We start from the raw sequence: 24,018 nt of genomic DNA on the forward strand, positions 1-24,018 counted from the left end.
TCTGTGTCTCTCATGAATAAATAAATAAAATCTTAAAAAAAAAAATAGGCCATTCCCCTGCACTTCCCTTGATCCTAATCACCACTCATGCCTTGCATCCGTTTTAGGAGGCCTCTGTGTGGCAGATTTTCCATGACTGCTTCCTCTTTTCTTGGACATTTTCATAGCAGTTGGCTCTAACTGCCTGAAATATTCCATAAGAGCGGGGGAAGGGGAGTGATTTTCATTTTAGCACTCAGACTTAGAAATTTAATTTGACAAGACAGGCATATATGTATACATGCACATGGACAAAATTTTAAGGTATTTTTTGATTACAAAAGTAATAGGCATAACAAAAATTTATCATAATTTGTACAGTGTACAATATAAATCATAAACTACAAGGAAGTTATTATCCTAGCAATTTTCTCTACATTTGTAACATAGTAGAGATAATTCTGTAACTAGCCTTTTATACTTTGTCTTATGGACACTTTCCCGTGTTATTAAATTTCTTTGTAAACATTAGTTTTACTTAGGTTATTATATGAATTCCCCAGATTTATTTATTCCCCATGGACACCCCTTTCCACAGCTTTAGAAGTTTTTTTCCACGCCCTCATACACGTGCATGCACACATGAGTACTTTTTTTAAAAAGAGCTTTAAAAAAATTGCAGTAGCCTCTGATTTTAATCATGCAATTCTTTTTGATTTCTATCTTGGATAATTAAAGATGCTTATACACAAAAAACTAGGTCTATCTTTCTTTGCTCCTGAACCTTCTAATAGAGCCAGGGTAATTATCAGAGTTTCCCTCCCCCTGCCCTGTTACCAACCTTGATCTAATCCAGGGCCTGAAGCCAGTTCAGGGATCCTGGATTGGGAGCAGTTTTTGTGGACAGGATGCCCAACATAGCATGAAGGGTGGATGCTCCCAGTCCTCAGTGACGGGGGCTTCATCAGCGGTGTCATTCTCTCCAGGTTTAGAGCTGCCTCGGATCAATTATGCTCACAATGGGAAGCGATACCGCTATATCTTTGCTGCTGAAGTTCAGTGGAGTCCCATCCCAACCAAGGTACCAATCCCTATGTGACTTGGGCTGGTGCTCCCTACAATGACTGTGTCTGCCTGCAAAGCTGAACCCTAGGTTCTCAGACTGGGTGACCTTGATCAGAAAAGGGAGGTCCCTTTGGAGCATATCAGAGAGTGAAGTCCAGTTGGGACAGTATACAATGGAAGCAATGATGAGTCATCCAAGAGAGGCAGCCATACCTGATGGACGGAAGCTCAGCAAAGAAGTCACAGCTGTAGTTTATCCATTGATTTCTTTATTCAATACATTTTATTGAGCACCGACCATGTGCTACAACATGGCAGCAGTGAGGCTAGGAAGTGAACAGAGTGATCCCAGTCCCTGCCCTGAAGGAACTCACCCTTTCAAGCAGAGGGCTGAAACTTGAAGCATTTATTTTGTTACTTGTTACTATTTGTTGGACACTTACTGTATCCCAGGGACTATGCTGAGTATACAGACATCACTTGTCTTTAATGTTTTCATTTTTAATAATAAATGGAATATCTTTTCTCAAAAATGCAAGCAGTGCAGAAATGTACAAAGCAAAAAATTAAGGTTCACACACACACATAAATACAGGCACACACACACACACCCAAGCCACTCCCCACTAATCTCACATCCTAAGGGGAAACAGGTCTATTAAGGATTAAGAGAAATCCAGGGACTTGCACTTTAAAAACAACAAAAGGATAGTATTACACTTTAAATGTTTGCATCAAATATATTAGTTTATTTAACACATATAAAAATTGCAACGTAGCTCCAATTACTAGATAAATTCAGGATTTTTATTTTTAAAACTTCAGTATGTAGTGTCAGTTATGTGGGGGGGATGGGCAGGAGGACCTTTGCTTAAAGATGGAGGAGGAAGAAGCTAGCTGCTTTCATTTCTGCTGCTGATCCTAAGTAGATGTCACTTGGAGTCTACACTGGAGGGGCTTAATCCTGTTTGTGGGCATTGATGTCATCTGTTCCCAGGGAATGAGCCTGCTTTCCAACAGGTCACTCATGTGTCTCTCCTCTTTGGATGTATAGATACTGAAATATGATGTTCTCACAAAGTCATCCTTAAAATGGGGACAGGAACACTGCTGGCCAGCAGAACCCCTGTTTGTACCCACACCGGGTGCCAAGGACGAGGATGATGGTAAGACTCCAGGAAAGGGAGCCTGCCTGCTGCGCTCTACTTGCAATCACCCCTCAAACAGAGACATCATTTGGAGGGCAGTGACCTCCCTCCACGACCCCCACAGCACATAGCTGGTGGAACCAGGCTTTGAAACCCAGGTCTGTCCGAGTCCAAAGCTGTGAGGTTAAGGAGTCCCTCGAAGCACCCTCACTTCTGACACCAACTACAAGTTGAGCAGCCCCAAGACCACCCTGGGTTTCGACAGAGGGATGCACAGAACACACTAAAAACTACTGTTACTCATGGTTACGGTTTATCGAGTGAAAGGATACAGATTGAAAGAAAAGATACTCATGGGACAGAATCCAGGAGAATTGTGTGCATGGAGTATCTGGTTGTCCCTGGAGGTCATGGCCCACCCCAACTCCTTCAACAATATCCATGCGGTATCACCAACCAAGGAAGTTCCTCCAAGCCAGGAAGGCAGAGCTTTTTAGGGGCTTGGTCATGTAGACATGGTTGGTTGGCCATGTGGCTGACCTTCAGCCTTCAGCCACTCTGGAGGTCAAGCTGACATCTAAATCACTTTGTGAGGACAGATTATCAGGCTGGCCCCAGGTAAATAAAGACACTCTTATGAGGGAGGACAGTACAGGGGCTTAGAGGTCACTTCCCAGGAGCAAAGCTCAGACCTCCCTTTGGGAGACATTAAATTATTCACTACACAAAAGCCCAGTTCCTTTCCACTTTAAAATTCATTGCAATGAAAAAAAAAATTCATTGCAATGGCTGGGAGAGAATTCTTAACTATCTCTAAGCATGTGTCTTCTACATGGAGCACCTGTAAATGCATATACTCCTGGGGATGCTAAGGAGGGCAACTAGAACCATGGGTGGGGCTGCCCCACTGAGCTTGCTAGCTGCTTCCCTCGGTGAGGAGTGGTTTTCTGCCTGGGTCCTGTCTACCTACTGGCCACGTGTGGCATGGTATGGCACACCAAGCAGGGGACCCCACATTACTGTCACCTCAGAGGTAGGGGATGGGGGGGAAGCACCTCCTGCTGAAGCTGGCCTCCCACTGGGCTGGACCAGGGCTTCCCCTACATTCTCTTGTGGGCAGGGAGTAGCAATGTCTTCACCAAAGGAGAGGCTGAGGGAATGATGTCACTTACAAGGCCACACACACCGTGCCTACAGAGTTAGGATTTTAATCTAAGCCAATCACCCTGAGACCCAGGAGGACTTGGGAGGAAGTTTATGGGCATTTATTTCATTTAATCCTATATCCCTGGAGAGTGAGTCCTTAGAATACATATACACGCACGTGCACACACACACACACATCCATTTTATAGAGGGGAGGGCTGAGGCTACTAGCGTGCTGCATGTGCATAAAGTGAGTTGGGCTCATCCAAATGCCATTGAGTGCAGCCAGTCTGAGTTTAGTTAAGTGCCATATATTAGCCTAAATACAGCATCTAAACCGATTCTCTATAATCAGACTTTCTAAATAATAGCCAAATAACCATTCTCCAACATATGCAATACTTTCCAAAAAGCTTTCATTGTTTGCCATGCAAGAGATTCTCTCAGTAACCCTGTGGGGGTAGGGAGGATAATCCCTACTCTGCAGATGAATAGACTAAGGTTGGGAGAGGCAGAGGGACTGGCCCTGGCAGGGCTGGAACCAAGTCTTCTGATTCCTAGTTCCCTGGCCTCTCCCTTCTCGCACAGAATCTCAAATTTGTTTTCCTTTTATTTTGATTCCATACTTAAAGAGGACAGGGAGACATAGCTGAGAGACTTAGCCCTCCAGCTAGAGGAAGTTCAAGTGTGCACTTTTACAAAGTGTCTCTCTTTGTTTCCCCAAAGGGATTATCTTATCAGCCATCGTCTCTACTGATCCCCAAAAGCTGCCTTTTCTACTTATTCTGGATGCCAAAAGTTTTACAGAATTAGCCCGTGCATCTATTGATGTAGAGATGCACCTGGATCTCCATGGGCTATTCATCCCGGACACAGACTGCAACACCGGGAAGCAGGCCCCTTCCCAGGAAGAGCAGGACAGGGCTCCGGACTGCCACGCGGCCCCACAGATCTGACTGGGCTGGGGCTTGGGCCCCTCCCTGGGAAGAAGGACTCCAGGCTTGCTTCTTCTCTGGGTGAAGGGGACATCCTTCATTTCGTTTTGCACTTATTCTTTCTGTGGTTGATTTGAGACGAAGGTATGGAAATAGTGCTTGTCAGTATCTTTTCTTTCAACTTATTTTGGCCATAAAAACCTTGTTTAAAAGTGGATCAAATATTTATTGATTAGCTCAAGCACTTCTAAGAAAGCCTTTTTCCTTTATTATAATGACAATGACCAGAAATTGTATTAAGTCATATAATCATCCTTCTTAGAATAAGCAACCACTGACTTGTCAAAGAAGAGACAAGTAAGTATTTTTCGCTGCTCCGTCCTGCCACCCCTTCTTTCCCTCTTTCCAGGAGACTAGACAGTGCATCTGAGAGTCCTAGCTTTCTCCACTGAGCCCTGTTAGTAAATTATGTGGCCAGGAAGGCAGAGTGCTTTGTGGTCATTCCATGCAAGGCATGGCATGATATAAAATAATAAAAACTTTAAAATCTGTTCCAACCTTATTTAATTTTTACGTGGCTTCTTTCCTCTGAAGTTCTTCTAAGGCAATAAAATAGAGCTGGACAGTTTGTAGCCAGCTAGATGCCCCACTGTACAACCACTGGGACAGCAATGGTGTGGGCATTCCCCTTTGCAGGAGGGGGTTAAGGGGCTGGACACTCACTCCTAGTCATGGCTAGGGGGCTAGAATCTAGGATCAAGGCCCAGGGCTGGCATGAGGAGTTCTTGCCTAATGGTGAGAACTAGGGCAGTGAGCCATGCTAGTACCTGTATGGGGAAAGTAGGTTCCGCAAGCTGAATGTGCTGCCAGGATGGACCAAGTGTTTGCACAGAGGTGAAAGCAGGTTGGTGGTGGGGATGGCGGAAGTGGGGAATAAGCCACGAAGGGTCTCACATGAGCACTGGGAGCTCCATGGATAGTTGAGTCCCACCTTTAGTCTAATGGGTGCCTGGTTTAGAGACCCAAAGGCAGACTGGATAATTCCAACATGCCCATGTCACAGGGTCAGGGGAGCTGGGAGTCCACCCTTATTCTGCATCTGCCTCCTACCCTAAGTCTGGATTTCCTTCGGTCACCAGTAGGGATCCAATGACATGTCTTGAGAACATGGAATACCCCAGAAGGGGTAGACCTCTGAGTGTGGTCTTGGCTTTTACCCTGTGGCCACCACGAAGCCACACTTAGCTCCCACTCAAATGTAGGCTCCATCAGGTCTGGGAGCTGGGTTTTGTTTCGGGGGTGTTTTTTTTTTTTTTTGGACATTTTTATTGGAATAATTATAGATCCATGTACAGTTCTAAGAAATAATACAAAAGAGATCCTGCATGGACTTTACCCGGTTTTCCCAATAGTAGCATTATAGTACAGTATTGCAACCAAGAAGATACTGATATTGATTCAACCCACAGATCTTTTTCACATCTCCCCAGTTTTACTTGCACTCATTGGTGTGTGTGTTTAGCTCTATGTGATTTTATCATGTGTAAGTTCTTGTAACCACCCTCATGGTCAAGATACTGAATAGCATGTCAACACAAGTATTCCGTATGGTGCTTTTTTACCACTATACCAACTTTCTCCCACCATGAACCACCCCTCACCCCATCCCTAAGTCCTGGCAACCACCATTTCTAAAATGTTGCCATTTCAAAATTTTTCTATAAATGGAATCACCAGTATTAGCTTTCGGGGGTTGACTTTTCATCGCAGAACTGCTTGGAGATTCATCCATGTTGTTCTGTGTTGAGTGTTTTTGTTCACTACTGTATCTTCAGTACCTAGAACACCACCTGGTGCATAACAGGCTCTCAATATTCGCTGAGTGAATGCACGAGTGAATTCCTTCAATAAACAGATTGTTGGTTGATAATGTACCACCAAGAAATGGGTATTTCCTAGTGATCTCCTGGGAAGATAAGGAAGACCGTTCACATGGAATCTAGTGACAGCACCCAAGAGTCCCCAAGCAGATTCCTCTCCCTGCCATCCACGATCCCTCCCCGCTCTCTTTCCCTGTTGGTTCCTCAAATCCTCTCTCCCATCCCAGCATTTCCGTTTCACTGTAGGCTTATAGATCCCACGCCTCTGACCTCCTGGCAATGGCAGAATGAAGAGCATCTTGCTCCCTCTGGGTGTCCCAGCACCTCCAGCCTTCATGAGATCAATTGGAAGGAAATGTCAGCTATGGTGGCCTAAGGAAAACATGATTAAGGTCTGCATGCAGATAGTAGGAGTGGAAAAGAGGCGACAAATGTGACACCTACTCATTACTCTACTTCAGGTATTTGAGAAGAGGGTGGAATCGAACACTTCCCCACCCCCATTCTACTCAACTGCAATTGCCAAACAGTATCCAGACCTACTCACAAAAAAGGGTGCAGTTCTGCAAGGAAGAAAAATATGTCTGTGGTTTGTTTACCGTGTTTAAGATGACAGGTGAGATACCAGACTGATGAGGAAGGCTGGCACGCCAAATCTTTCTTTCTCAGTCTCAAAAACACCAAAGGTCGATGACAATACCTGATTTATCTTGATCCTTAACTCCGTCGTGTCTCATTACACACAGGCCAGGGTAATCAGCCCCAAATGCCATGGGAGCTAAGACGCATGCGCCTGTCTTGAAGGCACAAGACCTCCGTCTTACCCTCTCTGAGTCTTCCTTGTTATGCTTCATGTGGGTGTGACATGTGACCAGGAAGTGCGACGGGAACAATCAATCACACAGACCTGTTTATTGCTTTCATAAATCCACAGCATTTCACAAGTGCTCTGAGATGTGTCAGGTACTTGGTAAGCCCTCAAACGTCTGCTCACCCACTTTTTCCTTCAGAGGTTTTTCTAATTTGATTCCAATTCAGGAATAAGCTGGATGTATACTTGGGACAGATCAACTTAGGAAACATCTCAGTGCTTTCGAGCTACATCTGCATTACTGGTTCACACTTGCTTCCTCCCAACCAAAGTCACGGAGCTGACTCCATTGAGAACGTTGCTGGTCCAGGTTAAGTCCAAACACCTTTGATCACTTCTTAAGTTGTTTAAAGACTGTTTGGGCGGTTTTAAAATGGCCAACAGAAGTCTTACCCATGGCAAATCAGGACATGCAGACAGAAGAGTCATTATCATCTTCCTCATCACCCAACAGGGATAAGACCTGTGGCTTCTACCTCAACTTCCTTCTAGGAGTTTGGATCAGCCACCAGGTGCAGACACAGACACATACACACACCTGGCTGCACCAGCTGCTGGGCCACGTCAGGAAAGAGTCCCTTGAGGTCAAGCACCAGTGTCTTGGAGGCTTGTCCAGCCTTCTTGGACAAGGTGAGCAGAGAGAGATGTGGAAGCACTGTGTTTGGGCAGGGTGGGGATGAGCCAGTCTTCTTTCCTCTTGGTGATCAGGAAAGGCTTCCCTGGAGGAGTGCATCTTCAAGCGCTGCCTCAGTGTGTGGATGGAGCCCCTGACAAAGTGCTGGTCCTTGCAGGCTGATAGTGTAGCTTAGGAAAAGGATTTGGGGACAGGTGTGGGTTGACTGAACAAAGCAGTGACTTCCCCAAGAAAGAGCAGTTGAAAGAGTGAGAGAATTAGGTGATTTTTTTGTCTGATTATAAAAATCATATATATTCATCAAATACCTGGTTACATTAAAAAAGAAATGGGAAAGACACCCATAATCCTACTATCAAGAGAAAACCCCTGAAATCATTCTGGTGGGTTTTTTTTTTTTTTCAGTATTTAAGATATTTTTGTGCACAGCTTATAGAGTAGCAATTGGTAAGCTACCTACCAGTAACCTACCCCATTTTATAACTTGCTTCTCTCACTGAACGTATGATATAGGTATTTTCTCAAAGTACTGAATTCTTCTAATGGGAGCACATCATTTCCTCTTTGGGACATGGCATGATGTATACTATCCTACCACTGGATATTTAGGTTGCTTCCAATTTTTTATTATTATAAATAATGCCAGATTAGTAACTTTGCATACACATTTCTAGAGCTTACCCTTCGCCTCTGCTCTATTCAACTGCTTATTATTGCAATTTTCTTTGACTAGATCCCCAACGTGATATTTCTGAGCCAAAGAGTAGAAAAACAACGTTTGAGGTGTTCTTTGAAAGACCTAAGGTTTTGGGTTGATTCAGAGGAAACTGAGAAGCCTTTATAGAATCCAAGAGGCTCGCAGGGTCAAAGCGGCTATAGGTCATAGAAAAAGGGGGTACTTGGTAATATAATTTTCATCCAAATCCTCCCTTTCTCCTCTTCTCTATTCCATCTCCTCCATATCTTTCCACTCTGTGCAGATGCTCCCACTTTTCCAGGTCTATATTCATTTCACTCATTCATTCATCCATTCAGTGATTACCAAAACTGTGTTGGCATTTAATGCTGAGCACAACCTCAGCTGTCCTCAGGGAACATATGGCACAGTGAAGGACACATCACCAGGGAAACAGAGGAACACAATTCGGGGAAATGGTGGTAAGAAAAAGGAACACCTCAGGGGGTGCCCAATGCTGCCCTGAAAACCCGGGATGGCTCATACGGGAAGGATGGCAGTAGGGAACCAGGGGAAATGGGTGATCTGGATAAAGAAACAGTCCTGTGCTGAGGCTTGGAATCAGGAGAGAAGTTGGCAAATTTAAAAAACTTGAACCATGGGGTATAAACTGCTCAGAGAAGACAGGTTTGGGCCAGATCCCCAATTTATCTGTAAGAAATGGAACTAGCACTATCTAAACAGAAATCTCCAGTGGCCTCTTCGAGGACAATCAAGGACTGATAGTCATTCTTCTGTTTATTTTTTTAAATATTTTATTGATTTGTTTAGAAAGAGAGAGAGAAAGAGGGAGCAGGCATGGGGGTGGGGGCAGAGGCAAAGAGAGAGAATCTCTGGCAGACTCCTCAGCACAGAGCCTGACACAGGGCTCAGTCTCACAAACTGAAATCATGACCCTAAGCCAAAATGAAGAGTTGGATGCTTAACCATCTGAGCCACCCAGGTGCCCTGATAGTCATTCTTCATAATAATATTTTTTTTAGATCAAACTCACATACCATGAAATTTGTTCATATACATTTAAATAAAAATTTTAAAATTCACTCATAAAATACACAATTAAGTGGTTTTTGTATATTCAGTGCTGTGTAACAAACACCATGGTCTAATTTTAGAACATTGTCATCACCCCAGAAAGAAACCCTGTCTGCATTAGCAGTCTCTCCGCCTTCTGTGTCCCCACCCCAATTCAAGACAACTCAAATCTGCTTTCTGTCTCTGTGGATTTGCCTGCTGTGGACATTTCATATAAATTGAATCACACAAGGTATGGAGTTTTTGTGACTGCTTTCACTTAGCATGTTTTCAAGGTTTGTTTATGCTGTTGCATAAATCAACACTTCATTCTTTTTGTGGCCAAATAATATTCCATTGTATGAATAGCCCACATTTTGTCTATCCATTCATCAGGTGATAGACATCTGGGCTGTTTCCTCTCTTTGGCTATTGTGAATAATGCTGCTATGAACATTATGTGGACATATGTTTTCATTCCTCTTACATATATTCCTAGGAGTGAAATTGCTGTGTCATATGATAACTGTGTTATTAACACAGTTAATTAAAATTTTGAGGAACTGCCTAGCAGCTTTTCAAAGTGGCTGCACCATTTTACATTCCACCAGACATATATGAGAGTTTCATCTGTCCACATCCTTCCTAACATGTTATTGTCTGCTGTTTTTATTTCAGCTGTCCTCGATACAATGAAGTGGTATCTTGTGGTTTTGATTTGCATTTTCCTAATAACTAATGATGTTGAATATCCTTCCATATGCTTCCATACTGGCCATGTGTATGTCTTCTTTGGAGAAATACCTACTCAAGTCTTTTGCCATTTTTTTTTTTTTTTTGCCATTTTTTTTTAAATAGGCTCCATGCCCAGTGTGGAGCCTGACAGGGGCTTGAACTCACAACCCTGAGATCCAAGACCTGAGCTGAGATCAAGAGTTGAACCCTTAACCAACTGAGCCACCCATGCACCATTCTCTTGACATTTTTAAACTGGGGTATTTGTCTTTTCATTGTTCATTTGTAAGAGTTCTTTATATATTATGGATGTAAATCCCTTATCAAATATATGATTTGTAATATTTTTTCCCATTTTGTGGGTAGTCTTTATTTTCTTGATGGTGCCTTGAAGTACCAAAGTTTTAAAATTTTGATGAAGTCCAATTTATGTAATTTTTAAAATTTCTTCTTTGGCAAATGGACTCCAGAGTCCAAATTCTTAACCACTACTTTTATTGCCTGAATTTTACTCACTTTTCCACGTTCAGGATTTAGTACAGTGCCTGGGACAAAGTGGATAGATTATTTAACTTCTTTATGCTTCTTTCCTCATCCATGGAATGAGGATAGTAACAGAATGTAGCTCACAGGGCTACAGTGAGGATTAAATAAATCAGTGTTCTTAAAGTCCTTAGGAGATGTGCCTGCCACTTACCATCATCTGAGTTAGCTGAGGTTATGTGGGCAATTCAAGCAGTGACTGCTACTCATAAACTCTTGAATGAAGGATGATCTTCCTCTCTCTGAGCAAGGCCTTCCTCCTGCTGTGGTGAAAGAACAAAGGGTCAGCCTCCCAGGCACCAGAGTGTTCCAGTTCACCCTGCTGGCCAGTGGCATCAGAAATGACATAAGCAGATTGTTGGCATGGCCCAAATAGCCACTGCACAACAAATTGTCTAATTGGGCATGGGCAGAACACAATTACGATGGTTAGAGAGCAGGGTCTCTGAGTTACTTGGTTTCAGTTCAAACAGCCATCTCCTGGGGTTGATGTGACAACTACTTGGGGATACTACATACGATACTACATACCAAGGGCACAGGCCAGTGCCCAGCACAGGTTGAGTGGTCAAGAACGGGGAGTGTACACAGCAGGGATTTTCATCGGTTTGGTTCATCACTATATCCTTGTCTGAAATAACATTGGATTGTTTTCTATATAGCTGCTGGAAGAAATCACCACAACTATGATGATGTAAGCAACACAGATTTATTCTTACAGTTCTGGAGGTCAGAAGTCCAAAATTAGTCTTACAGGAATAAAATCAAGGTGCAGAAGGGCAGCTTCCTTCTGGAGACTGCAAAGGAGAGTCTGTTTCCTTGCTTCTTCCAGCTTTCTCATCCCCTGGCTTGGGATCTCATACCACCTCCTCCTTCGTCCCCCTGCTTCAGTGTCCCATCACGTTCCTCCATCTGCAGTCAAAATCTCCTCCTACCTCCCTTTTCTTAGGACACTTACAGTTACATTTAGAGCACACCAGATAACACAGGATACCCTTCCTATCTAAAATCCTTAACTTTATTACATCTGCAAATTCCTTTGCCATCTAGGTGATACTCACAGATTCCAAGGATTAGGACCTGGATATCTTTGGAGACTATTATCCAGCTTACCCCAAGCACCTAGCTCCTAATGTATTCAGTAAATACCTGCTGCATGAATGCACAAATGCTAGACATTGAACAGTGCCACCGGCATCACCTGGCTCAGCCCCTCCAGGAATGACCACAGTAGCACACATGGCCTCCTCGACTTCAGAACCTGCTCAATTCTCCCCTTCAGTGTGGATTTCCTGACCCCAACTTAACACTGCAACTTTTTAACTCCGTCATCACACACACTCCTAATCCCCTTATCCCTTTTAACTTCATTTTCCCCGAAGCACTTTTGGCCTTCTAGCACACTGTAAAATTTACGTGTTTATCATAGTTCATGGTATTTGTCCATCTTCCTCAATGGAATAGAAACTCAAGGATTACTTTCGGGGCAAGGACTTTTCTGTTTTCATCTCCTATGTCTCCTAGGGGCCTAGAGCAGTCCTGGGCACATAGCCAGTGCTCAGTACATGAGTGTTGAATGAATATATGACCTGCATGGCCTCACCAAGTTTCTGTCAGCTGTGAATCTAGTTCTTTATCTTCTGTGGTTGATCGTGGCTTTCATAACAACGAAGGCATTGCCTGTAGTGAGGCCAATCGATTCTAGGCAACCTATGTATTATCCTATTCATGGTCTCCACCCCGTTCCATTAGCACACCGGTAATTTTGATCTCTAAAATACATATAACCTCAATTCTTATCTCTACCAAGACTTGCAAAAGTCTGGGAGGGCAATGGATGGTTTGGCTTTAGATATTTACTGAAGGGCAAACTTTTGAGAATTCAGATGATACAGAGATGGGAAGGTAAGTGGTCCCTGGCTGAAGTTGCTGGGATTTGTTGAGTTATACTGTTTCTAACTAGTCTTCCTGGAGATAATGAGTTTGTGTTTCTGTAGTTGGTCAAGCTTAAGAGGCTGGCTATAGAGAGGTCCTGAGCACCTGAGGGGGCATGGTGGAGGGGCTTCAGGGTGCCCATGAGCTTCCTGCAACTGCATGTGAACTCTTGTGTAAATGTATGTTCTTAAGGAGAGAAGAGTCTATTGCTTGAATCAGCTTCTCCATAGGAAAAGAGGAGAACTTTGGGCCCCAGCCATGAGGATTCTGTGATTCTGTGACTCATGACAAATAGCCCAAATTAACAGGCTACACACAGCTCTGGGAGGAAAGGCATGCCCCCTTCTAACCACCCCTACCCCCTAATAAGTCCCCAAGCTATTGTGTTAAAGATGCTGAACCAAGCACTGGTTCAAATCTCAAGTTAGCCAGGCTCAATTTTTGCAAGGCTCTGGGCATTTCTTAAGGCCCCACTTCTTCTTACAAGTAGAATTGGGATTGCTCTACTTTCTTTGATTTTTATGAGTATGAAAATTCTTTGAGGGTACAAAATGCTGTAGAATCACAAAGTATTGATGATAAAGAAAATATGTACTTTTTTTTTTTTTGCTACGAGGCAAAAAACTGACTTGTTTCCTATGCCTGCCTGCCTGCCATCCATCCATCCCATAAATCTCTGCTTCCTCACAACATGCATAAAAGCTACCATGTATGTGACAGAAGCTTTTTAAAAATCTCTAATAAACCGAGGTTCAGAAAGCTCAGGTTCTCAAAATCTAGAAAGTGATAGAGCAGAGCCCAATTAAAAGCCTAATTCTGACTGCTGCAATGGCAGTGCTCACCATCATCACCCATCGAAATACTCCTGAAGGCAGAGGAGAGGGGAGCTAGCTCCCAGAAGGAAGGCAGGAGGACAAATCTACCAAATATAGCACCTTGAAATGTGGCTCAGTGGTTGAGCATCTGCCTTCAGCTTAGGTCCTGATCCCGGGATCCGGGATTGAGTCCCGCATTGGGCTCCTTGAGGGGAGCCTGCTTCTCCCTCCGCCTAGTCTCTCATGAATAAATAAATAAAATCTTTAAAAAAAAAATCTGTGTTTTACCTTAAAATGCATGCATATGTTATATAGTGCATTCCATGTTATGCCCATGCTTGTTTAAATATCAAAGAATTTCTCAGCAATCTTTAAGTACAAATAATGCTCTGGGAAGGGGGTTTACCCCCATGTAGCTCTGCTACAATCTGCATCCCAAACTGCATTTTCCATGTCAGATGTTTGCTGATTATTTTCAAGACTTATCTCCTGCATTGGACTAGAAGTTCCTGGAGGGCAAGAGCTGAATCTGATTCCTCCTTTCTCCCTCCTGAGGCCTAGTCCAGCATGCAGCATGAAAAAGCACAGAGATACTGAATTTGGCAAATATTTATTGCAAGCCTGCCTAACCAAGTTCAGGTACCATGGAGATTCAGTCGGATATGATGTGATCACTGCTCTCAAGACATTTACAATTGAGCTGGAAAGGCCGGGCTTCCAGAATCTGCCAGGAAAAGATCTTCCCAAGACTCTTGGCACAACATTTTAAAACCTTGGGACTGTACTGTAGCAATAGAAGAAATGGTAGGTAATTAAACACCAAACAAAAAGTGTCATTAAATAGGACAAATTTTGTGAAAAGTGACAACCTGTTTCTCTGGAAAGACAGCATTGTGTCAATTAGAGAGCACACCTTGCTGTCGCAAAGTACAAATTATTGGTGACGAAACGAGTGTTTCCCAAGAGGGAAAAGTTGAAAGCAGTCACCTACTCTAGATGCTATTTTGCCAGAAGAGTCTCAGTCTCTGATTGCTTGGCCTTTGAGGGCCACATTCACAACTTCACAAATAAATCCATGTCCCTTTCTGACAAGCACGGGTAGGTTCTAGGTTTATTAGATTGAATTCTGTTCATCAGATATTTACTGAGTTCTGTTAGTGCTCGCCATGCAATGAGAAGCAAGGGTACATGATGGAGAGCTCACAAACTTGGCAAGAAAACAGAGTCAAAATCCTGGCTCCTCCATGAATCAGCTGAGGGAATGTGGAACAGAGTTTTTAGCTCTCTGAGCCTTGGTTTTTTTAAACCACAGCATGGAGAACCTAATACTTATCTTGCAGGTTGTTGTTAAGGTTAGTTTGGGTGATGGGCAAAAAGCTCTCCACACAGGGGACTGCACTGACGACTCCACGGATGGGCACAAGAAGTGGGAATTGTGGAAAAATTAAGGAAGTGATGTCTAATTTCAAGAAACCTCGCATCTAGTGAAAAGACCAGTATGTTAGCAGACAAATGCCATTAGTGTGATGGGTGTGACTATTTTTCAAGTGAACATCTGCTGAGCACTTACTATGGGCCAGGTACTGTGTTTAACATTGTAGCTGGATAAGTGTATTTATTGTGCAGGAACCACAGTTATTCCCCATGGGGAATGTAAGGCTCAGAGGCACTTTAAGGAACATGCCCAAGGGCACAGAGCTGGAAAGTGATAAGAAGCAGGGTTTAAACCCAGCAATCTGACTCCAGAGGGAGATTTCAAGGCGAGAGAGAGAGAGAGAGAGAGAGAGAGAGAGAGAGAGAGAGAGAGAAACCAGGGGAAGCTTCACAGAGGTGATACTTCAGGCACCAGTCATAGGAAAAGGAGCCCAGGAAGGAGGAAAAGGCAGATGCAAACAGCTGGTGGGAAGTACAGCTTGTTCTATTTGGGAATTCAGGTGGGTGTGCGCAAGAGTTTGGGATGAGGATGGTGGGGATCTAGAAGATGAAGAGGGGGCGGATGGGAAGGATATCTCAATATCAGGCATAGGGACTTGGACTTTTACCTGAAGGAAAGGCAGAACCAATGAAGGATGAGAAAGACGGGGTCACGGCATGTGGGGAATGCACCTGTCTGCTAGGTTCAGAGAGGAAATGACTCTGGGTGGTCTATTAGAATAATCAGGTCATATCACATTTTTTTTAAAGATTTTATTTATTCATGAGAGACACAAAAAGAGGCAGAGACATAGGCAGAGGGAAAAGCAGGCTCCATGCAGGGAACCCGATGCGAGACTTGATCCCGGGACTCCACGATCACGCCATGGGCCGAAGGCAGACAGTCAACCACTGAGCCACCCGGGTGTCCCCATATCACATTTTCTAACTAAATTACTACTTTCTAGATATTATGTGTGTGCAAGTCTCCCCTCTCCCCTACTGGCCAGTAAGCTCCTTAAATGTTGACTCTAACTGCTTTTCTTCTCCCATAAGGGTCAGGCAAATCTAGGTACTTGAAGAATCAGATGAATGAGTGATTACAAGCATGAACAAATAAATGAATCTCTGAAGAACTGAGTTGTGAGCTGGATTTAAGAAAATGCATGTAAGCTGAGGTGATGGATCATGGACCTAAATGTGAAAGGGAAACAGAAGCTTCTAGAAGAAACCATAGGAAAATAGCATTGTGGTCACAAAGATTTTCAAACAGAACATGAAAAGCGCTAGCCATAAAAGGAAAAAGTGATAAACTCAACTTCATTAAAATTAAGAATGTCTGTTCATCAAAGATACTATTTAGAGAGTGAAAGCCAAGCCACAGAGAGGGTGAAAAAATGTGTGTTCCCACATATACGGTAAAGAACTCCTAAATATCACTTTGAAGAACTAATTTTAAAAATGAGGCACAACTCAAACAAGCACTTAAATATATGTATTTAATATATATACACATGGACTTAATAAATATATACACATGCATACATATATACATATATTAAAATACATACATATGTACATATACCACCACACACCCACCAGAATGGGTATAATTAAAAGACCAACACCACCAATTACAGAGGGATGCAAAGCAACTGGAACTCTCATGCATGATGGGTGGGAGTATAATTTGGTACAACCACTCTGGAAAACTGTCTGGCAGTATTTGCTATAGCTGAACCTATGCCTGCCCTATGACCCAGCAATTCAACTCTTTGGCACATTGACACAAGAAAAAAGTGCCAATAGGCCACCCAAAGAGTTGTTCATAACAGTGCTTCTGTTATAGCCCCAAACTGAAAAAATCCAAACATCCATCAACAGGAAAATGGATAAACATATAGTGACTGGTATAGTCACATTTACAAAAAAAAAATATATATATATATATATAACAAAATAGAAGAATTTCAAAAGACACTGTGAGTGAAACACGCTGGACACAAAGGTCCAAGAACAGGAAAAACCAATCAGTGACAGAAGTCAGACAGTGGGTTCCTCTGGGAGGTGTTGCCTGGACATGGGTCTATGGGAGCCTCTGGGTTGCTGGAAATGTCCTTTATCTTGATCTGGCTGGTGATTCCACAGGCCTGCTCATATGGACCAATTCACTGGGCTGTATGCTTAAGATTAGTGCACTCTACCGTATGTTATACCTCAATAAAAATGGTTTGATAATAAATATACGACAGTGCTAGTTTCAAAACTTGCTGGAGAAGAGGTTGGACATATTTCAGAAAACGTAAAAATGAATTTAAATGTTAAAACAATAAAAGGACTAGAATGGGGTGTTTTAAGAGCTGGAGCAGGAGGGATCCCTGGGTGGCGCAGCAGTTTGGCGCCTGCCTTTGGCCCAGGGCGCGATCCTGGAGACCCCGGATCGAATCCCACATCGGGCTCCCGGTGCATGGAGCCTGCTTCTCCCTCTGCCTGTGTCTCTGCCTCTCTCTCTCTCTCTATCATAAATAAATAAAAATTAAAAAAAAAAAAAAAAAAAAGAGCTGGAGCAGGAAAAGGGAGTGTTAGAGGATATGAGAAGACCAGCTGTGCCCACCTAGAGCCCAGCACCAGGGAGAAAGCCCAGGGAGGTTGTCAACCCAGATCCGCAGAGGACCTGGTGGGTAGGGCCCTGACTGCACAGGGGAAGAGACTAGATTTTGGTGTGAAGTCAACTAGAAGCTAATTCCTGGGGTGCCTAGGGGGCTCAGTTGAGCATCTGACTCGTGATTTCCGCTCAGGTCATGATCTCAGGGTCATGGGATCTAGCCCCATACTGGGCTCCACGCGGAAAGTGCTTACGTGGGATTCTTTCTCTCCTGCCTTCTGCCCACCCACGCTCTACGTAAATAAATCAAATCTTTAAAAAAGAGAGAAAAGAAGCTAATCATTCCTGAGATGGGCAAGGATGCAACTGAAAACCAGGATTAGGATGGAGGCGGCAGCGACAACCAACCTAACACTTAGCATTTACTGAGCACTGACCACAAGCCAGGCCCTGTTGTCACCACTTCACTGGGGTCCTTTCCTTTAATCCTCCTGACCGCTCTGTGAAGTTACTCTGGCTCTGCCAAGTTACAGACTGCAGTAACTTCCCCAGGGTCTCCAAGGGTCGCAGAAAGAGGGCAGGCAGGTACGAAATCCAATGAATTAAAGGAATTCAGATGACATGAGACATTTGAACAGGTCTGAGGAGCAGATGGATTACTTACACAATGCAAATTCTGCAGGATACACGAGTTCATTGTACACTCAGCAGTGTATTGACCAAAATCCTAGGAAAAGAGCAGAAACTGAGTATTTTTTTTTATGTTTTCAGGTATTTAAACATATAATACCTAAACTACATTTAAAGGGTACGATGTGCAAAAGGGTGTGGCTTGAAGGGGGAAGGTAAGGTTCTTGCACGGAACTTGGTTTGAAAGTAGTTATTAGGACACCCTATGCCCAGAGCTGTTATACTGTGACCTCCTAAGATCTGGGAAGTTTCATTTTGCATCCTTTGGGTCACTCTTGATAATTCATCTTCCTCTACGTTGGCAATGTCAGGTCAGACAGCAAGGGATGAAAAGGTTCAGGGAGGTTGCCCTGCCTTCCCCCCACCTTCCTTCTTTACATTTCTTTCTTTTGATAAGTGTATATTTATTACACACATAATATATTCCATGCATCATTTTAGAGGCTGAGGATACAGTGATGAATAAAATAGGAAGCTCCTACCAGGCCTCATGAAACCCGTATGATAGTCAGAGGAAACATACAATAAACAAACATATATAACTAAAGGTAGTCTAAAGGTAGTGATCAAATGCACTGAGGAAGAATGAAATTAGCTAAATGGAGGGCTTTCGGAGGAGTTGATGTTTAAGCTCTGATCTAAGTAGAATGAAAGACAAGCTATGAGAACACGAGGAAGGAGACTTCCAGGCCCAGAAATCAGCCAGCGCAAAGGCTGGTTGAGGCTTGGTTGAAAAGCAAAAAGAACCATCCTGGTCAGTGCACACTGAGGGAGAGGAGAGTGGGAGGAAATGAGGTCGCAGAGGAAATAAAGTTCACATAGGGCTTCATAAGCCACAGGGAAGTCATTTTGCACTGAGAAGCAACTTGATCTGATTAGCTTATAGGGAGAAAGAACTCATAAGGGGGCAAGAGAAAAAGCAAGGAGACCAACTGGGAGGCCATTGCTAAAGTCTAGGTAGGGGGCATTGATTAGTGGCTCTATCAGGGTGGTACTCCCAGAGGCTGTAAGATGAGGCTGGATTCAGGAGACTGTCTGCAGGAAGAACTGCAAGGTTTGCTGGTAAGAAGGGTGTGAGAGAAAGAGGTCAAGGATGTCCCTAATGTCCTCCAGTCCTTCAGTCCATCAATGAACGATGCTTCCACTGATTTGGGGAATGATTAGGTTTAAGGGGTAAACCACGAGTTGAATTTCTGACATGTTAGTTGCAGATAGCTGTTAGATACTCACTTGGAGTTGTTAGCAAGCTCTTGCTTGGTGTTCAGTGAGGGAATTGTAGAAAACATCTGACAGACATCTTACGGACAGAAAAAAATCTCAGTTCTCCCTAGTTACTAACACTTACTCGGCAAATACTTCTTGAGTACCTACGGTGTGTAGGTGCTGGGGAGTACAGCGTGCATTTGGTCAGAAACAGTCACTATCTTCATTACAACTTAATTAGTTCACTGGTTTCTGAGACACTTCTCTGAATATTATGTAAATATATGAAATCAACTCTCAAAAGTTATAAATACTCAGATGCTCTCTGACTCAGCAATTTGGAAGAGCTTAGATTTTCCGAAAGGAGCTATATATAGATTTGGACAAATGACAGATTTACCCATAAAATATGCGAAGACCGCCTTAAAATGAATCAGAAGAGACTGTCTCAACCAAATTAATGTTTACAAAGAGTCAACCTAGTGTAATGGAAAAGCTTACAGGGCTGGAAGGCAGAAGCTCCGGGCCTGTGTGTTCTGTTTCAACGAGATCACATGTATGACCTTGACTGAGTCCTTGACTCATCTTGCATCAGTTTTCTCTTCAATAAATTGAATCTGAGAGTCAATGTTTTCTAAAAAGCCTCCAAACTATTAAGTTCTTTCTTTGCATTATTTCTCTTGCAGGACTCTCATTCCTCTTTCCAACATTTATTAAAAAACAAAACCCCAAACTCCAAGGTGATTCTTCTCTTCTATGAGGGCTCATTTTTCAAAGCAAAACAAAGCTGTTTTTTTTCCTTTTTTGCAACTGGAAAATTTTTTTGACTGTAAAAATGATCCATGATCACAAAAGCACAGAGAGTAGGAAGTCTCTACAATGATACCACTGAGGTAATTATGTCTGTTTTCACCATCATTGTATCTGCAACGTGTCATATGGCAGATGCTGAATATTTGTTGAATGAATGACCATTTCTAATACCTTGTGAACATCCTTTTTAGTCTTCAGACCAGAAAAGGAGAAGGAGAAGAAAAAGAAGGAGGAGGAGAAGAAAATCCTTTCTCTGGGGGGTTGTTTAGCCACTAGAGTCACCAGAGACTGAAACAGTTGGGAGCCTACTAGATCTCAAATTACTGGTTTCACAACAGCTGAGATCTGAAATCTATGTCATGTAGGGAAACAATAACACCAAATACATCATTCTGATGGCTGTAAACAGTATCAAGGGTGGCTCAGTTTGAGCAACAACAAGAAAGGCTACAAAACAGTCCAAGGTCTGACCAGGAGTGGCTCCTGTAGCTGATGGGAGGGCAGGCTCTGCCCCACAGATCCTTCCTCCCACGCTCGGGCCCTCATCTTTCCTTCCCTACAGCACCAGGATGAGTTTTCTTGGGGCACCTGAGCTGACCTCAGCACTTTATTGCAAACCTAGCATCTTTTTGATTGTTAACTCCCCTCTCAGGAAACCAAGATGATTTTCGGATTACCTCTGGAAATGAATTAAAGCCAGAACCTGGCTGCACACCCATGATGCATCTTTTTCTCCCAAATGGAAGGAGTGGCTAATGTTAAAAACTGAGACATTTGACATGTGGACATGAATTTTACAGATCTCTTGAAAAATCACTGGATTTGGCGGCACCACTACCCATTATCCCATGAAGCAATCAGCTAGAGCCAAGGGGCAGCCTCCTGCTCTAGAGTGTTCCTCAGCTCCGTCATCCCCCAAACCCACTGTTACATCCTGCTTACTGTGCTCATTTACCCAACTTGCTACCTCTAATTATGCAAAAGCACTCAAGTGGCATCTATTAAGTACCAGGCACTGTGCAAGTTCCTTGGAACACTGAGTGAACACAACACAGCTCTTACCTTGGAGAAGCTCTTGCAAACTAGCTTAGGAACCGGCTAATTACAGTGCAGTAAGGGCAGCATGGAGAGCAGAAACATGACATAGCCCAGGGACTCTCCCATGAGAGGCTGCCCAGATTCCTTGAAGGTCATGTTTGAGCTTGGTTTTGAAGGATGAGTTACTCAGGCGAGTGGGCAACTGGGAAATATTGCAAATAGTGGGGCTGTTTGAAAGCATATATAAGGTCTGCTGATCAGCCGCCTGGTGCACAGGTGACCCTCAGAGCCAGCAACTACCTTTTTGCTGATCAGTGCAGGTCTGTCTACAGCTCTCTGCCTGGGTGTCCCCTGATAATCAGAAAATCATCTTGGTTTCCTGAAAGAGAGTTGACAAAAGGATGCTAGGTTTGCAATAAAGTGTTGAGGTCAGCTCAGGTGCCCCAAGAAAACTCATCCTGGAGCTGTAGGGAAGGAAAGAAGAGGGCCCAAGCGTGGGAGGAAGGATCTGTGGGGCAGAGCCTGCCCCTTCCTTCCTTCTGTCAAAATGCCAGAGACGGTTCACCTCTACCAGGAAGAGCCTACCTGACTAATCCCCAGTCACCTCTGGTTATTTCAACTGAGGCAACACTCCCATTCTGGGGAAACTGGTCACCTGAGGGTGATTCTGTTATTTGAACTTTGTTTTGTTTTGGAACCTCCTGAGAGCTGAAGAGTCGACCAGCATTCCATGCAATTAATAAGTATTTACCAAATATCTATATTGTATATAAAGTACTATTTCTCTGTCATGTACGTCATTTTTGACCCCAACAAGCGAGTTGGGAATGAAGACAAAAACTAAAAACAGACGATAAAATTCAGAAAACATTTATTAAGTGCCTGGTATTCACAATTTTGTTGGTCCTTCTTCATCCATCCAACGTTCAGTGAGCACTTCTAAGGCCCGGCACTGTGCTTTGCATCTGGAAATTGAGCCACTAAAATATACAAGCTAGCCGCGGACATGGATACATAAACCCATTTATAATGAGTTACCGGTCAGAGCAATGTTCAAAGCACAGCAACATCTTGAAGAGAGATGTGTTGACTGCCCCCAGGGTACTAGGCAGGTAGCACGGAGAAGATTAAGTTTGAGCCGCTTATCTTGTTTTTGTTTCTTTTTTGCTTTTTTTTTTTTTTTTTTTTTTGCTTTTTTGCTTTTATTGTGACATTTTACAACATACACAAAAATACAGAGACTAGTACAATGAAACTCCATGAACCCACAACCCGCTTTGGCAATTAGTAACTCATCAGCACTTCCGATTCATCCATACCCTCCCCTGCTTCCCTCCATCCCTTCATTTTGTTTTGAAGCCAATCCTAGACATCTTTATCGTTTCACCCATAAATGCTGAGCGGAGTTTGAAGAAGGAACTGGGAAAGTCTAGAGCTTCCACTACTAACTTCCTTTCCCCCATCTATTCCTCTGCAGAGGACTCTGCCTTAGGCATATACTCTTCCTCCTGCAGTGACTCCAAAGCCTTCGCTATTGGACTTCTCTGGTTGGCTGAAGGAAAAGACTGAACTGATCCAGTGAAAACCCCCTCCTACCTTCTCTGAAAGGCTGACCATTCCTGGGGTCCTGGGTTCTAACTGCTAAATCTTCAGAAGAATTGCCAATTCTTTAAGAGCTTATTAGTTGTACAAACCAACTGATGTTTGTGCAATCAGGTTGTACAAACAACCTAGTGTTTGTCCAGGATGCTGGTCACGTCCCACATTTCCGTGTGCCCTCAACCTCCAGGGAAACCTCAGGCCAGCGCTGCTTCCTGTCACAACTCTGGTCTTAGTCGCATCTGAACAGCTGGCACCCTCCACACCGCTGCCATTTCCTATCCGTCTGGAAGGTACCAACATCCCAGCACTTACCCAGTCCTGGGCTCCCTCACAGTTGTTTTGTTTTGTTTTGTTTTGAAGGCACGTGGGTGGCTCAGTGGTTAGCGTCAGCCTCCGGCCCAGGGCGTGACCCCGGGGTCCCGGGGTCCTGGGACCGCGTCCCGCATCCGGCTCCCCGCAGGGAGCCTTCTTCTCCCTCCGCTTGTGCCTCTGCCTCCCTTTCTCTGTCTCTCATTAATAAAATCTTTTAAAACCTAAATAAGTAAAGCCACCCACTGTTATCCACGTCCACAGCATCCCTCAATTTAGGACGCCGGCGCCCTCAAGTCTTGCACTATTTAGGCATCCTTCTCCTTTAGCACCATCCTCCTCCTGCTCTCGCCTCCACTGGGTGATCTTCACAAAACACCCTGCTGAAAGCCCTTTCAGAGTCCCCAACCCCTGCGGGGACAAGGCCAACCCCCGTCACCGCGGATCAGGAGGCTCCGCAACACACGGGCCTGTGGGTTACCTCTCGGGCCCCGCCCGCCGCCTCTCCTCCGCAGCCTGCGGCCAAGTGCTCTACCTGAGGGCCCGCTTTCTCGGGTCTCTGCGCTTCTCTCATCAGGGCCGCGCCGCCGCTCACACGAAGTCAGCCGCTTCACTTTGCAGATGGAGAAACTGGGGATGGGCACCTTACCACGGCCACGCAGCGGAAGAGCCGAGGCTCGGACGCAGACGCCCGGCGCCAGAGGCCGCGGGCCCAGCCGCACAGCCCCGGGCGCCCGCACGCCCCGCGCCTCAGCAGCGAGCGCTCCGGGCCGCCGCCCGCCCCTCGGCGGCGCCCCCCGCGCGTCCCCAGGAAGAGCGAGGCTTCTGATTGGCCGCCTCCGGCGACCCCCGGCGAGAGGGCGGGACCGACGGCGCGGGGGCGTCGCGGAGAAATGACGCAACGCCGCG

At 44.3% G+C, this 24,018-nt stretch overlaps 1 protein-coding gene and 1 long non-coding RNA gene across 6 annotated transcripts in view; one reads left to right on the plus strand and one right to left on the minus strand.

Moving 5' to 3' along the window:
* BCO1 (beta-carotene oxygenase 1) overlaps window positions 1-4,835 on the plus strand; it is a 38,899-nt gene extending 34,064 nt beyond the window's left edge. Inside the window, exons 9-11 of the mRNA XM_072819411.1 lie at window positions 966-1,060; window positions 2,099-2,210; window positions 4,065-4,835. Of these exons, the coding sequence (XP_072675512.1) occupies window positions 966-1,060; window positions 2,099-2,210; window positions 4,065-4,294 (437 nt within the window). The 3' untranslated portion in view covers window positions 4,295-4,835. The remainder of the gene's footprint in view (window positions 1-965; window positions 1,061-2,098; window positions 2,211-4,064) is intronic.
* Window positions 1-23,882, minus strand: part of LOC140629940 (uncharacterized) — a 39,445-nt gene extending 15,563 nt beyond the window's left edge. For 3 of the 5 annotated variants that reach the window (XR_012027716.1, XR_012027713.1, XR_012027714.1), the window contains exons 1-5: window positions 23,645-23,881; window positions 18,119-18,181; window positions 10,841-10,949; window positions 6,753-7,828; window positions 821-6,525 (exon numbers count right to left, since the gene is read on the minus strand). This is a non-coding gene — a long non-coding RNA (uncharacterized lncRNA). Of the gene's footprint in view, window positions 1-820; window positions 6,526-6,752; window positions 7,829-10,840; window positions 10,950-18,118; window positions 18,182-23,644 lie in introns of all 5 variants that reach the window. The other 2 variants (XR_012027715.1, XR_012027712.1) reach the window with 2 other exon arrangements.
* Window positions 23,883-24,018: the final 136 nt, after the last annotated feature.

The sequence above is a fragment of the Canis lupus genome, chromosome 3 (genome assembly GCF_048164855.1).
Source record: "Canis lupus baileyi chromosome 3, mCanLup2.hap1, whole genome shotgun sequence".
Lineage (NCBI taxonomy): Eukaryota > Metazoa > Chordata > Mammalia > Carnivora > Canidae > Canis > Canis lupus.